General features: G+C 40.2%; 1 protein-coding gene and 1 non-coding gene across 2 annotated transcripts; both read left to right on the top strand.

The window, feature by feature from the left end:
* The first annotated feature begins 468 nt into the window (after positions 1-468).
* On the top strand, positions 469-573 carry LOC119466901. Its single transcript, XR_005195409.1, has one exon. It is a non-coding gene; the product is annotated as a U6 spliceosomal RNA (small nuclear RNA).
* Positions 574-2082: 1509 nt separating this feature from the next.
* ANKRD1 (ankyrin repeat domain 1) lies at positions 2083-11474 on the top strand. The gene is made up of 9 exons (XM_017498220.2): positions 2083-2345; positions 2999-3178; positions 4075-4212; positions 4375-4482; positions 5537-5635; positions 7115-7213; positions 7486-7584; positions 7725-7823; positions 10689-11474. Exons 1-9 carry the CDS (start codon positions 2319-2321, stop codon positions 10797-10799), a joined length of 960 nt encoding a protein of 319 aa, XP_017353709.1. The 5' UTR covers positions 2083-2318; the 3' UTR covers positions 10800-11474.
* Positions 11475-17072: the final 5598 nt, after the last annotated feature.

A 17072-nucleotide genomic window follows, 5' to 3' on the forward strand; every position in this document is an offset into this window, starting at 1 on the left:
CCTCCCGGCCCACTTTCACTTGCATTCTTTGAGGTGATTGAAACAGCAAAGAGCCTTTTAATCTGTTTTAGTTGCATCCTGAGTGATTCCAGGTGAGATTCGCCCTAGGAAATCTGTTCTGGGCTCAGTGATTGTCTGCTTCTATTGGATGGAATCAAAACGCTTCAACCTAGCATTCACCAACTAGCTGTGCATCTGTACCAAGTTACTTAGTGTTTCTGTGCCTCAGCATCCTCTCTGTAATATGAGAGCGCTAGTTTTGCTCCAACTTGGAGCAAGGGATGGACAGCTCTGGGATTTCATATCCAAGACCCTTAAACATTCCACAATCCTTCCTCAAAGATTTATCCTAATACTTCCCTCAGTTTGGGTCAGGCCTAGAACAAAAAGGTATAAGAAATGGTAGAAAAAGTGTCCATGACTACTTCTGACTTAGATAAAGAGACCAATGAAAATAGTAATGGCTCTGCTTGCTTCAGCAGGACATATACTAAAATAGAAGCTCTACAAAGAAAATTAACATGGCCCCTGTGCAAGAATGACACAAAAATTTGTGAAATATTTCATATATTAAAAATAAATAAATAATAAACAAAGAAAAAAATTAAAAAGAAAATAGTGATAGCTGTGTCCATCTCAAAGAAAAGTCCAGGAGATTTCCTTTAATTAACCCCCTTTTAGGATAGAACATTAGGAGACCAGAACACATGATACAGGAGGTACTGGGAAGGTTCCTCTTTGTTAGTGTTTTGTCTTGGGGTTGGGAGTCGGTCTCTTCTGAAAATTCCATAAACACCATCCACTGGCTGAGCATTCAAGGTGGAAAAGGAGACTGACAGCCACATTTGTTGACTGGGTGAGTTTGGGGAGAAATAGACACACAAAGGTCAAACATAACGTCCTAATTAACATTCCCCTCCATTCACAATTCCCTTCTCCCATTCTTCTCTTCTTTCTTTTACTGAAAAAAAAAAAGGTACAATTTTAAATAGCTTAAGGATAGCAAACCCAGTTTCTCCTGAAACTATAAAAAGACCCCAGTGTTTTAACATAATTTACATCTCAGAGATTAGAAACCAGGAATAGAGACCTTTTTCAACCCTTCCTGAAGCACAGTGCATCATCCCTCTGGCCATGTGTCTCAAATCTTGATGCATCAGAATCATCTGGGTGCTTTGAAATTCAAGATGATGCGTGGGAGTTACCATAAATCAACCCAGAATCCCCTGGAGTGGGGCCCAGGGATCTGTATTTCTGACAAGCTCCCACAGGTGATTCCTTTCCCCATAGCATTTGAGACCTTCAGCTTAATGGCATAATCAGAGTCCTGCCATTGCTATACATATATACATATACATATATATATATATATATATACACACACACATATATATATAGTATTTTTAGTAGAGATAGGGTTTTGTCATGTTGCCCAGGCTAGTCTTGAACTCTTAAGCTCAAACAATCTGCCTGTCTCTGCCTCCCAAAGTTGGGATTACAGGCGTGAGCCCCTGTGCCCAGTCAATAGCTGATCTCATATACTCTATTGACCACTCTGATCCATTTTGAAGAAAAAATGCTCCAGTTATTATGCTGTTTTAGAACACGGTAAGTATGTCATGTGCTAATTATGGCCAGTGACATCATAAAATAAAAGTGCATTACCGAATGCTTTCAATTTCTTATAATGATGGTAAGGTGGCATGTCATGGGGCCTTTTTAGCCCTAGACATCACTCCAAAGAATTCCAAACAGATATAGCCAAGTGCCCTTAGAGCCCAGATCTCTTCCCCTCAGGCTGTTTACCCAGGGAATAGGATGTCCTGAGGCAAGCTTCCCCCTAGTGAAGTGTTGATAAGTCTGCTTATCAGAAAGACATTACTGGGGGTGTGATATGTAGGGCATCTACATTTTCATGATAGGTAGTCATATGAAAGCTGACAAAGAAAAAAAAAAGGGCAGTGATGTGGTGCAATGTCAACAGACAGCTGTCCCCTGCCTCTTGACAAATAGAATGACTTGCATTGCTGAGCCGTGTGATCACCACCAAAGGAATGGCCCTCTCATATTTCCTCCTGATTCACATATTCAGTGGGGTTAGCTTGTCCTCCCCTCCCTCTTCAGCTTCCCGGACACTAAGTCTGGAATGAAAATTCACCTGCCTCTGAGTTGGCGGGGGTGTTACTTGGGTTCCCAGGTTGGAAGATTATCTCACCCGGCCCCAGCTATATAAGCTGACTGGTGTGGAGGGGCCCAGTAGGGCCAACTCCAGGGATTCCCTCCAGGAGAGAAAAACATACAAGACGTCTTCAGCCAACATGATGGTACTGAAAGTAGAGGAACTGGTATGTAAGATGCATTAATTTTACAAAATGAAAACTGGTTCATCTTGGTTTTTATTTGAAAATTGAAATGCCCTTTGCTTTCAGGCATAATGCAAGGAAACTGAAAATGTCATATGTGAAAAAGGTTGATGTGAGGAAACAAGTGAAATTGGAAAAAAAAAAAAAATGGAGCTACCAGTAGTGAATTCTCTGCATATTTTCTGTTTAAAATCTCCTTTGGTTTTATTATCACAGTGTGGAATCACATGTAGTTATCAAAATGTCTTAGGGAAGAAATTTTATTGCAAGAATGTAAGTCTGGAAAGTTTACAGTCAAGGTGAAGAGTCATCCAAAGTACCTGAAGTTGAGTTTTAAATAAATAGAGAAGGTTTGTGATTTTTCTAAAAGAAATGTGATGAAGCAGGTTTAAAGTAGATTTACATATGTCAACCTAACCCAGGTTTTGATTTAACCAAGGAAGTAAGACAAGCACCTGAAGGTAATTCTGGGACATTTGTAGCAGCGTGTGTCGCAGCCTGAGGTCTGAGAGTGCACTGTGCGAAGGTGGCTGCCCCCAGGGGAGAAGGACCAAGAGCCTTCTGTAGCATTATCTGTGAAGAATGAGCTGGGACAAGGCTGCTGCTTCTGACGCTGCCATCTTCTTCCCTCATAGGTCACTGGGAAGAAGAATGGCAATGGGGAGGCAGGGGAATTCCTTCCTGAGGATTTCAGAGATGGAGAGTATGAAGCTGCCGTTACTTTAGAAAAGCAGGAGGATCTGAAGACACTTCCAGCCCATCCAGTGACCCTAGGAGAGCAACAGTGGAAAAGCGAGAAACAACGAGAGGCAGAGGTGAGAGTGCCTGCGGAATGCACTAGTAGGATGTTGGGGCTGGGGTAGGGAATGGAAATGCCAGGGAAGGAGAAGAGAGAAACAAACCCAATCATGAAGATGTTTCTTTACCAGATGCTAGCCCATAAAGAGGCAGCTTGTATGGAACAGATTTTGGGAAACAATTCTTTTACAAGACTATGACCTCTGAATTCTGAAGCAATGGTTAAATGTGCTGTGACTGTGTTTTGATTGAAAGATACACATGTCCAGTGAATTTCTGAGGTTATACACCATGTAGTTAATCCCAAGCAAGGGAGATCTCTCTTTCTCAATAACATGGTTTGTGGTCCGTGGATCATTGTTTAACTGTGTCTGCTGTCTGTGATGACACAATCTGTGTTTCTCAGTTAATTTTCCTTAATTACTAGCACACATAAAATATGCTTTAGTTAGCTGTGGTCTGTGAACAGTCTGTTTTAGAGGCCCTGCTTAGTGAAAGAGAATGACATTGATATTTCAGAGCTTGACATTTATTCTTAGATTCTCTTTTTATCATGGTCAAAAATTAAACAAGGTTTTGAGCATAATTTTTAAAATCCTTCAAAAATCTAGGGCTTGTTTATGGCATTAATTACAAAGTCATCACTTAGAGACCAGACCATATCCCCAGTTACTCAAGGGCTGATTCTACAAGCAACAAGTAAAGATGATAGCAATTAGCTGAAAATTAGACTCCCAGATAAATATCTGAATAAGAAATCCCTAAAATGAAGTCAAAGATTTATATAATTTTAAAAAATGGCTTTGCTTAAACTGTTCACGTGTTTATCTCAGACAATGCAGATTTAGTTTAGACAACATAAGAATGCTTGTCAGAACTCACCATATTTTTGAAATATGAATTTCTTTTTTAGCTCAGAAAGAAAAAACTAGAACAAAGATCAAAGCTTGAAAATTTAGAAGACCTTGAAATAATCATCCAACTGAAGAAAAGGAAAAAATACAGGAAAACTAAAGTTCCAGTTGCAAAGGAACCAGAACCTGAAATCATTGTAAGGGCTCTTTTGGTTTGTAATACAAGCCCAGTGTTGTGCTACAGGGGAGCAAATACCTGTGGAGGGTTAGATTGAAAGTTGGCAAGCTCACGGTAACTCTCATGCTATATGTGTGTATATATACATTTTATTTTTTTATTTTTTTAATTTTTGCTTTAGACAGAACCTGTGGATGTGCCTACATTTCTGAAGGCTGCTCTGGAGAATAAACTGCCAGTAGTAGAAAAATTCCTGTCAGACAAGAACAACCCAGATGTTTGTGATGAGGTAAGACTCATACAAAGCACTGCAAAATCCAGCTCATTGATTTCATGTTTCTTATGCTTTACTGCAGCCTTGATGGTATAGTTCCAAACTCCTTCCACCTGAAACAGTTTCCCCAGCTGATACTGCGTATGCCAGGAGCCTAATAGGAGAGTTCAATGGTCCAAAAAATAAATAGATATTGGATCAGTGCTACGGATTGCATTGCTTTGTTGTTGTTGTTTTGCACTCATATACATCTGGCTGATTTTTCAGTTTTTCTTTAACTTTTAGATCCTTATGATAAGACTTATAATATGGGCCAAAAAGTCCCCTTTAGAGATTTATGATTGGCATCCTCTTTGATTGAAACCAAACGTATCAACACTAGACCAGAAATCTGGAGATTAGAATTCAGTGGCGGGTCAGCTGTACCACTACTTAGCTATTTGGCTTTAAGCAGCAATTTGCATCCTCTGGGCACTGGTTTTCTTATCTGTAAACATAGGGCATTGGAGTGAAATAATGCCTACTGCTGTTCCAGCTCTAATCCTCCATTAGCCCATTCATATAAAGCCAATTTATCAGAAATCACTAATCCTTTTGTATTCTTTCCCCCATGAAGTGAAACTGGGGATCACTTCTGAAGTTGAACTAAAAGCGTGTCTCCCATTCTCCTAAAAATGAATTGAAACTTTTTGATAGTCAGTCTAGCTACAGGCCCAGATGCAAGAAAACTGTCTGATCTGCATGGTAAATGCTGTATGAACAAGGGAAGTGCAAGATACAAGAAAGGGAGATGTCAGCATTTAGGTAATTTTGAGCCTTTAAGTTCACATTCCTCAACGTAGGCCTTTGAGCCCTTAGAAATGTATGTTGCAGGAGGCTCAAATGTTAGTTGCAGGATAATTGCTCTGATTCTGCAATTTTAGTTAACTTTGACATTTCTAATTCATAAAGAAGCACTTGAGTTTCTCTCAGTTACGTCAACAGAATCTTCAGCTTCATAGCTCTTAAAAGGGTTTATGCACATTTTAAATTTATTGCTATCTCTTTTTTTAAATCTGTGTTCTGATAGTATAAACGGACAGCTCTTCATAGAGCATGCTTGGAAGGACATTTGGCAATTGTGGAGAAGTTAATGGAAGCTGGAGCCCAGATCGAATTCCGTGATATGGTAAATATATTTCTTTGCTTGGGAATGAGCCAAAATAAGCAAACCATATGAAGCTCCAGAAAACCTCCGATGCAAAACCAGGCTGACTGGATTGAAAATTGATCCGAGAGAACTAGGCAAAAGCTCATTTCTCCAAATAAAGTTGGGAGATGAGACTAGGTCATGTGAAGTATTTTCCATACATACTGAAAATAGAGGAATATTTCAGGGAAAAGAAGGAAGTGAAAGCTGTTAAACAGAATTCAGTATCCTCATCAGCAAGTTAGTCATTCATTTTCGACAATTAGCCTTTCGACAGCCTTGTCCCTCCATTGTACACAGGGCAGCCTGCTCATGGTCCTTTGGCTGCCAGCAACATATACAAATTCTCTAGCTGCACACTTTATATGATAGATGCCAATTGCCACCAATGAGATCTGGGGCTAGACTGCATGTGAAATGAATTGCATCTATGGAAAGTAGCTGCTATTCAGACGTCAATAATTCAATAACTGGAATTTCTACAAAGACCAGTATGCAGCATAATTTATGAACTGAAGATTGAGCTGGGAAAATGCTTTATGTATTTAAATGCAGCTCAAGCTGATTTTATAGCAAAGTGGAAACGAGATATCAAAGAAATCCAAAGGCACTTGGCCAAAATTGAATCCAAAATACAAACACATTGAAAAAAAAATTAAAGAAACAAAATATGAAGTTTACATGGAAACTAAAAAATCGTGAGTGTGGGATTAAGGCCAGGGGCATACCAACCACACAGAGCAGTGAGGAAGGGGTCTCCTAGGTTTAACTATGCAAGTTACAACTGGAGCCACAAGTGACCACAGTTGAGGTACAGAGGCTGTGCTAGCAAAAATGAGAGCAGAAAACTCACAGGGGTAGAGAAAGAGTGACAGGGATCGCAGATGAGGTGTCAGATCCAGATTAAAATATTTTAGAAGGCACTACTTTTATTCTGCCAGAATTTTTAAGTACATGTGTTTAGAACTTCTGAGTACATTTGACAGAAGTGGCTAAAAGTTCCAGGCAGATGGGGGTTTGAATTTGTATTCTGCCTCTTATTAACTGTGTTTCCTGGGGCTAGAAAGTTGAACTTTTGGGAACCTGGTTTTTCTTAACTGTAAAATGTGCATAGTAACACCTACCTCAAAATGTTGCTGGAAGAATCAAGGTGTCTAGAGTGTAGCACCATGTTGGCAAGAGAAATGTCTCAATAAATGGTCGTTCTTATTCTTTTAAAAATTATTAGATTTATTAAGAGCCTCCTAATAAAACACACATATGTACACACACACACACACACACACACACATATAACTTAGCTAACAGATTTGGTAAAAAAAATCTTTGACTCCAGTTAGAATTGGTAGTCTAGATGGGGACAACTCATTGTTATCACGGATGCCTTGGCAATCAGGTTCTAATTCCCCAGACCACATTCTCCTTCAAGTTGTCGGGTCTTTTTCCCTTCCGGTATAGCTCGAATCCACAGCCATCCACTGGGCAAGCCGTGGAGGAAACCTGGATGTTTTAAAATTGTTGCTGAACAAAGGAGCAAAAATTAGCGCCCGAGATAAGGTATTTCTTCTCCTCCTCTTCCCTTCATCCACCCCTTCCCCCTCCCTGCCACCCTCCTCCTTCTCCACTTCTCTCACTCTTCCCCCTCCCCCGCCCCTCCTCCCCTTCCCCCTCTCCATCTCCTAACCTCACCTCTCCCTTAAAGTCATCAGGAGGCCCTTGCTGTGTGCAGACACCCTAGTGGCCACTTCTCCCCTTCGCACATGCCTTGCGGTCTGGGACAGCCGCTATCCTCATTCCTAGCGAATCAGCAGCTTTTTCCAATTTTCCAGTTGCTCAGCACAGCACTGCACGTGGCGGTGAGGACTGGCCACTATGAGTGCGCGGAGCATCTTATCGCCTGTGAGGCCGACCTCAACGCCAAAGACAGAGTGAGTAGCTGGACACACTTGGGTTTCCCAAAGCTTCATTGCTTATGTATTTGGAATCACTCCCCCAAGCCTGGGTACCCTTGCAGGACCCACTTCCTTGCCTTAGACCTACCTTGAGCCTGTTTACTCTGCTTCTCTAGGAAGGAGATACCCCCTTGCACGATGCGGTGAGACTGAATCGCTATAAGATGATCCGACTCCTGATTATGTATGGTGCAGATCTCAACATCAAGAACTGTGTAAGTACTGGAAACCAGAAACACTGCTTGCAAACTTTCTAATTTCCAGAAGCATTTCTTAAATATGTGAAAAGACCTCCACAGTGGCAGTAGTTGGGGGTCTAAATGCCCCTGCCCATTTCTCTGAGGACAGTGTTTATCTTGGCTAGGACTCAGGTCACATGGCCAGAGAAGGGGGAAGTCATAGGTACTGCTATGATTTCAGTGCCTGATAAGGTGCCTAATAATTCTTTCACAATTCGGTCTTGAAAATGAAAGTCAAAATTTGCACATCCACACAAATAACTAGAAGTCCAATCTGCCTTGGCCAGTCCTATCTGTTCAAGGGCTGAGAAAGTCAGAAGTAAAGACAGCTACCATTTCTGAAATGGTCTAAATTCCACAAGGGTCAGTGCAGGCAATGAACTAAAGTTAATCAGTATCCAATCTGAGTAATTCAGAAGGTCCCTTTCCTCCTTACAGCAATGTGAAATGTCACCATTTTCTTCCAGGGGTAGCTGTGCTTTTGCCTGTATTTTTTTTTTTCAGATAATTTCTATCTATTCTCCACTTGGATTTGTCTGCAGATCTCTCAAAATAATTTCCTATATTTAGGCCCTGAAAATTCTTGTATAAGTATGTATTAATTTAACTTCATCTGTAAGCAGGGAACATAACCAACTTTTCCTCATGGTCTCAATTTCCAGACAAACACCATCTAATATAAGCTTTAAAAATATTGCCCAGAGGAATGGATATAAATTTCTGAAGAAACAATTTTTAAGAAGCTTCTGAAAAAGCACTTTACAAAAAAGGGCGGCGGGGGGGAGGGACTCTGTCATATAAATGCAAATAATTTTCTACCCTATTTGTGTTACAAAGACTGAGAGGAATATCTTATCCTTTTAAAAAAATCTGGCTTGGTGACAGGATCAAAGAATGGTGATAAATGAAGGTTGCTTGGGATGAGAAAATGTTAACAGTAGTGCTTCCTCAGGCTAAATATTGGAATTGATCTTATCTAATAATTTTTTTAACTATCAGAAAAAGGGCAAGTTCAATGAAATCTTGAAAGCTGCAGAAAATGTGACAATTTTATTTTTTCAGGCAGTGAGATACTACCAGCAGAGACAAATAGCATACAGGTTTAGGAAGACTGTGTAAGTCACCAGAAAAATCAGGATGGAAATTTCAATGGAGAGAAGTGCAAGGAATTTATGGAAGAGTAGCCCAAAATATACAAATAGGGCTCAGAGTTCTGAATTGCCAGTTAGATCCTTAGCATCAGGATTATGGAACTATTAATGTCATTGACCCAATGGATTCTTTCCCCCAAAGATCATTAACCGAGTGATGCCATCTTAAGGGAGATTGAGAACAACATAGAATATTTTCTCATTATCCAAACTCTATATTCATGTCTACTGATGACTCTTCCTAGAGAAAGGCTCTACAGAGGTGGGGAAGTTCCAAAATGAAGGTAATAGGGCCACTAATTTAAATACCTATAAATTGCATAATCTGACTTCTGGTTGGCCTTACTATGCCAGGCAGATGGCATAATTGTGGCTGCCAGTGTCTGTGCACATAACTCTTTTAAAGGTCCTCCTCCCCAACCCAGCCTATGTTGCTCTGTGGAACCACAAGTACCATGTTGTTAACTCTCCTGATGTTTTTCATAGAAGTCACAAATCCAGTTGGGAAATCTCTTGATTTCCAACTGTTGCCAATTCATACTAATCTTTACAAAAATCTAATTTCTGTTTGAGTCAAAACAAAACAGGTCTCTACTCTGGTTTGCATCTCAAAGCTGCCAATTTGCAGTCTCTGAGTTAAAAAGAAACTTCTCAATGAATAGAAATGGAAAAATTTAGGACTTCTCATACCTATAGATAAGAATTGAGAGATGACATGGTTTTAATATTTTTAAGTATCTTGAGACATGTGCATAAGGGAAATCAAAATTTGGTCTCAAAAATTATTTGTTTTCACACATGTCATTGCCATCAATTCCAAGAAAAATACATTTCCTGGGAGAGTCCATTGTAAATTCTGACAAGTTATGAAAAATCTGCTCTCGGGAACAGTAATAGTACCCATACAATACCCAAGTACTTAAGCCAAGTTATTGATGCAGTTCATTTACCACCATTGCTTTTTTTTTTTTTTTTTTTTTTTTTTTTTGAGACGGAGTCTCACTCTGTCACCCCAGCTGGGGTGCAATGGCACGATCTCGGCTCACTGCAACCTCCGCCTCCCAGGTTCAAGCTAGCTATTCTCCTGCTTCAGCCTCCTGTGTAGCTGGGATTACAGGCGTGTGCCACTGTGCCCGGCTAATTTTTGTATTTTTAGTAGAGACAGGGTTTCAACATCTTGGCCAGACTGGTCTCGAACTCCTGACCTTGTGATCCACCTGCCTCAGCCTCCCAAAGTGCTGGGATTAGAGGCCTGAGCCACCGTGCACAGCCCATTTACCACCATTTCTTACCAATCAAAGCAGTATCCTTCAAATGGATAGGAACTGATTCTTGGTTCAAGAGGGATGCTGCCACCTCCAGGAGCCCATTCCACAAGATACTGGAAGATGTATGGTGGCATTTTATAAATTTCAAAGTGACTTGGGGTGCTCTTGACACTTAGTGTCTAGGGACAAGGGATTTTACCAATACCACATGAAAAAGATTGCTACTTTAAAATGGCAAAAGGGTCCCTCTGAGAAACAGTGAAGGGCTGGTTTGAGTATAAACTGCAGATCACTCCTAGTGGAAACCATAAAACACTGTGATAACATATACCTATTCCTTACCTCATAAAACACACACACAGAAAGTGAATTTACAGATGTCACCCACCCGAAAGTCAAGTTTCCTTATCTCGTTTGATTAGGCTGGGAAGACGCCGATGGATCTGGTGCTACACTGGCAGAATGGAACCAAAGCAATATTCGATAGCCTCAAAGAGAACTCCTACAAGACCTTTCGCATAGCTACATTCTGAGGGAAACGACAGACTCTGTTCAGTGACTGTTCACTGGCATTTTGAAGGCATGGCACAAAAGAAGATACACTAGCCATAAAATCTAGTTTTTATTTATCAACACATTGTGAAGATGTACCTGATGAAGTTTTGAGAAAGCACAGGGCTATAGGTGTTTAAATCTCCTTTAGTGAAACTCTATTTTTATGTATTCCTTTTTATTTATTAACTGGCACACTACTGATATTCAGACGTTCATGATCATCCATTTGGTGAGCAGAGCTTCATTTGTACCTAACACTTCCAGAGACTTCCAATAGGTAGTTCTTAAACCAGGGGAAAGAGCAAAGTTCAAGTGCCTACTTATGTGTCATTCGCTCATGTAAGGGTTTTTAAGAGAGGGTTGATTATTGCAGCCCTCTTCTATCCTGAATTTTTAATGCAGAAGTTTGAATGAAGCAAGGGATGGCATGTAGGGACAGGAGTGGAAACAATGGAAGGAAAGTGATTCTGTGAAAAGGACAGTGAAGCCAGCCATTTACCCCCAGGCTGGTTTATTTATTTATTTATTTTTTACTGAGTACACAGAGTACCCAGGTGAAGGGAATGTCATGAGTGTAAGTGCAAGGCAGTGGAAGGAGAACCCAAATGGACCATGTAGAATTGAATATGCTAAAAGAAAGAAAGAAAGAAAATGCAAACTGTAAATGTGTAAATGTTTATTGTATTGTATGTACCTTTTATATTCATAATAAAAGCAAGCAAACTCCAAACCTCTAAGTCCTTCTGTAAGTGTGCTGGGAATGTCCTATGTGGGAAAATAAAAGCCATATAGGAGGATTTTTTCCCCGTTGTTTCCCCAGGTTTTGCAGATTAGAAATGTCCCGTAAAACAGCACTCCCAGTATTTCATGGGTATACAGACCACCTAGGGATCTAGTTAAAACGCAGATTCTGATTCAGCTGGTCTCAGGTGGGGCCGGAGATTCTGCTTTTCTGATAAGCTCCCAGGTGATAGGCCACGGAATGCCACCACCTAGGCTGAGAGTATAAAGATACAAAGAATTCTAGTGAGCTTTCAGTCCCAGTGATGTGTAGAAAGAGACCCCTGGTGGTCAGAATGATTTCTGCATGGTAAACCTGCTTTACTTAAGAAGTTCCCAGCAGGGATTAACTAGAGATTTTTTTAAATTAAAATGTAAATTTTAAGCTCTGGAGTATATGTGTAGGATGTGTAGGGGTGTTACATAGGTAAACATGTGCCATAGTGGTTTGCTGCACCTATCAACCCATCACCTAGGTATTAAGCCCAGCATGCATTAGCTACTTCTCCTGATGCTTTCTCTTCCCCCACCCCACCCCCACTACAGGCCCCAGTGTATTTTGTTCCCCTCCCTGTGTCCATGTGTTCTCATTGCTCAGCTCCCACTTATAAGTGAGAACATGCTGTGTTTGGTTTTCTGCTCCTGTGTTAGTTTGCTAGAAATAATGGCTTCCAGCTCCATTCATGTCCTGCAAAGGACGTGATCTCATTCCTTTTTATGGCTGCATAATATTCCATGGTGTATCTCTACCATATTTTCTTTATCCAGTCTATTATTGATGGGCATTTGGGTTGATTCCATGTCTTTGCAATTGTGAATAGTGCTGAAATGAACATATGCATGCATGTATCTTTGTAATAGAATGATTTCTATTCCTTTGGGTATATACTCAGTAATGGGATTGCTAGGTCAAATGGTATTTCTGGTTCTAGATCTTTGAGGAATCACCACACCATTTTCCACAATGGTTGAACTAATTTACATTCCCATCAACAGTGTAAAAGTGTTCCTATTTTTCTGCAACCTCACCAGCATCTGTTATTTCTTGACTTTTTAATAATTGCCATTCAGACTCTATCCATCTGATGAAGGTCTAATATCCAGAATATATAAGGAACTTAAACAAATTTACAAGAAAAACAACCTCATCAAAAAGTGGGCAAGGACATTAACAGACACTTCTCAAAGAAGACGTTCATGTGGTCAACAAACATATGGAAAAGAAAGCTCAACATCACTGATCATTAGAGAAATGCAAATTAACTAGAGATTTAACAATTCTTTTGGACAGGGACTGGCAGTGTCAAAGTCCTCCCAGGAGAGAACACAGACCACCACAGGCTAATATCACAGTGAGTCACAATTTTTTGGTTTTCTAGTGCATACAAAAGTTATGTTTACATTATTCTGTGGTTTAATAATTGCACTATAGCATGATGTCTAAAAAACACCATACACACCTTAACTTAAAAAATATTTTACTGCTGGCTAGGCGCGGTGGCTTACGCCTGTAATCCCAGCACTTTGGGAGGCCGAGGTGGGCGGATCACGAGGTCAAGAGATCGAGACCATCCCGGCCAACATGGTGAAACCCAGTCTCTACTAAAAATACAAAAATTAGCTGGGCATGGTGACACGTGCCTATAGACCCAGCTACTCAGGAGGCTGAGGCAGGATAATTGCTTGAACCCAGGAGGCAGAGGTTGCAGTGAGCCAAGATCGTGCCACTGCACTCCAACCTGGAGCCTGGTGATGGAGCAAGACTCTGTCTAAAAAAAAAAAAAAAAAAAATTAACGCTGAAAAGTGTTAATTGTCATCTGAGCCTTCAGTGAGTCATAATTTTTTGCTGGTGGAGGCTCTTCCCTCCGTGTGGATGGCTGCTGACTGATAAGGGTGGTAGTTGATGAAGGTTGGGATGGCTGTGTCAATTTCTTAAAAGAAGACAAATATGAAACTTATCGCATCAATTAACTCTTTCTTTCATAAAAGATTTCTCTGTACCATCTGATGCTGTCTGACAGCATGTTACTATCAATAGAACATCTTTCAAAATTGGAGTACATCCTCTGAAACCCTGCTACTGCTTTATTAAGTTGGTGTAATATTCAAAATCCTTTTTTATCATTTCAACAATGTTTACAGCATCTTCACTAGGAGTAGTTTCCATCTCAAGAAACCACTTTCATTTCTCATCCATAAGAAGCAACTCCTCAAATGTTCAAGTTTTATCACAAGATTGCAGCAATTCAGTCACATGTTCAGGCTCCACTTCTAGTTTTCTTGCTATTTTCACCACATCAGCAGTTACTTCTTCCACTGAAGTCTTGAACTCCTTCAAGTCATCCATACAGATTGGAATCAACTTCTTCCAAATTCCTGTTAATGGTATTTTTACATCCTCCAATATCCCATGAATGTTCTTAATGGCACCTAGCATGGTGAATCCTTTCCAGAAGATTTTGAATTTACTTTGCCTGGATTCATCAAAGGAATTGCTATCTATGGCATATAGCCTTATGAAATGTATTTCTTAATCAGACTTGATTCAGAATGCTCCTTGATTCATGGGCTACAGAACGGATGTTGTGTAAGCAGGTATGAGAACAACATTCATCTCCTTGTACGTCCTCATCAGATGCGCATCTCTATCAGAGCTCTTGGGTGACCACATGCATTTTCAATGAGCAGTAATGTTGTGAAAGGAATCTTTTTATTTTTTTTCCTGAGCAGTAGGTTTCAATGATGGGCTTAAAATATTCAATAAATCATGATATAAAAAGATGTACTATCATCAGGGCTTTGTGGTCCAATTTATAGAGCACCAGGCAAAGTAGATTTAGCATAATTCTTAACAACCCTAGGATATTCAGAATGGTCAATGAGCATTGGTTTCAACTTAAAATCACCAGCTAACAAGGGAGTCATCCTGTCCTTTGAAGCTTTGAAGCCAGGCATTGACTTCCCCTGTCTAGCTATCAAAGTCCTGCATGGCATCTTCCAATAGACGACTGTTTCATCTACCTTGAAAATCTGTTGCTTAGTGTAGCCATGTTCATCAGTTAGCTAGCTCTTCCAGCTCTTCTGGATAACTTGCTGCAGCTTCTCCATCAGCACTTGTGCTTCACCTTGTACTTTTATGTTACAGTGATGGCTTATTTCCTCAAATCTCATGAACCAACCTCTGTTAGCTTCCAGCTGTTTTTCAGCAGCTTCCTCACCTCTCAGAGTTCATTGCACTGAAGAGTTAGGACTGGATTAGGATTTGGCCTAAGGCACGTTGTAGCTGGTTTGGTGTTCTATCCAGTTAGCTCTGGATTAGCCTAATCCAGTTAGCTCTGGATTAGGCTTTGGCCTAAGGCACGTTGTAGCTGGTTTGGTCTTCTATCCAGACCACAAAAACTTTCTCCAGTCAGCAATAGGGCTGCTTTGCTTTGTTATTATTTGTGTGTTCATTGGAGTAGCATCTTTACTTTCCTTCACGAACTTTGCCTTTGCATTCACAACTTGAGTAACAGGCATAGTTTTCAGCCTGTCTTGGCTTTCTGCATGCCTTTCTCAATAAGCTTAATCATTTCTAGCTTTTGATTGAGAGTGAGAGATGTGTGACTCTTTTTTTCACTTGAACACTTTTTGCTGGTCCATGGTAGGGTTATTAATTGGCCTAATTTCAATATTGTTTTGTTTCAAGGAATAGGGAGACCTGAAGAGAGGGAGGGAAATGGGGAAAGTTAGTCAATGGAGGAGTCAGAACACACAACAAAATTCATGGATTAAGTTTGCTGTCCTATATGAGTCCAATTTGTGGCTACCTAAAACAGTTATGACAGTAAAATCAAAGGGTACTAACCACCAAAGCACATATAATAATAATGAAAAAGTTTTTAATATTGTGAAAATTACCAAAGTGTGATGAGAGAGACAGGAAACAGGCACACAATGTTGAAAAAATGGCACCAATAGACTTGCTGTATACAGAGGTGCCACAAATCTCCAGTTTGTAAAAAATCCCATATTTGCAAAGCACAATTAATTGAAGCACAATAAAAGGCGGTATGCCAGTAGTTTTTTGAACAGGTGGTAGGCTAGGTCCTAAGACGTGTGATGAGAAAAAGAGATTGTCCCTGGCATGCCCCCCTGGGATAGAGGAATATTAAATGAATAATGAGGAATAAATATATAGTCATGTCACCCAGAATGATGTTTCGATCAATAATATACAAGGGTGGTCCCATATGATTAAAATGAAGCTGAAAAATTCCTATCACTTAGTGACAGCCTAGCTGTTGTAACATCACAGTATAGTACATTACCTTTTCTATGCTTGTTTAGATACATAAAACACTTACCACTGTGTTACAGTTGCCTAGAGTATTCAATACAGCGACATGTTGTGCAGATTTGTAGCCTAGGAGCAACAGGCTGTACTGCTCGTAGTAGGCTGTATCATTTAGGTTTGTGTAAGTAACACTCTGTGATAATCACACAACAAATCCACCTATGATTCACCTTTCAGAATGTATCTCTGTCATTAAGTGAGGCATAAGCGCACAGTGTCAGTCTGTAGTAAATATGACGAAGGAAGCAATACAGAGTGCTGTGAGTGTCTAAGATGAGGAGGTTTCCATAAAGACTTCTTTGAGGTGGTAACCTTTAGGGTTTGTCTGAAAGATAAACAGGAGTTATTCAAGCATCAGGTGTTCCAGGTAGCAGGAATACTGTTCTATGGAATACAGCAAGGGTATGAGAAATGTTTGGCACTTGTGGAAAGACATGAAAGCCCATGAATTCTGATATGAAACACTAGCACCAGGAGACCCACTTCGTATAGGATCATCTATGTTAACCTCTGATATGCCTCTAACCATTTGGGAGAGTGTATAGGTATAGTCCATAATCAGAAGGTCTTCTAATTAATCTGGTCATAGACACATACAGAGTTGTGAGAATGGTTTGAAATATTTTTGTACCTTTTCCATCTAGTGCTTTACAATCCAGGGAGTGTACCTCCCACAGGCATTGGGGATTTTGTTGTTATATCTTTCACTCCCAATCCTCTTTGTCCACCCCTCTACCTTCCCCACAGCATCCTGGCTTAAGTTTGTCAGACTCTTAAGGCTCAGGGTTCTTTAGTTTCTTCCAAGTGAAGCACCTACAACACGGACATTTCTCTTGCTAGTGCTGATGTCTCCTGTGGCATAAGTTCGATGTGTTACTGCCATGTGACCAACTTTTCTTTATCGTATCTGCCTCAAATCCAACCCCCCTAAAGAGCTGGGAGTGTACATGAGAGAAGAGAATAAAGAGTTTAAAAGTTTTGTGTTGCTGTATATAAATATTTGCACTAATAACTAGGTAGAGGGCATGACAGACAATATGGAATAAATGCCATTAGAATAAGACCAGTGCTTAGTTATCTTAGTTATCTCTGCTAACAGGAAAAATAAACACATGGGGGAAATTTTTCAAGTTT

The sequence above is a fragment of the Cebus imitator genome, unplaced genomic scaffold (assembly GCF_001604975.1).
Source record: "Cebus imitator isolate Cc_AM_T3 unplaced genomic scaffold, Cebus_imitator-1.0 Scaffold238, whole genome shotgun sequence".
NCBI lineage: Eukaryota > Metazoa > Chordata > Mammalia > Primates > Cebidae > Cebus > Cebus imitator.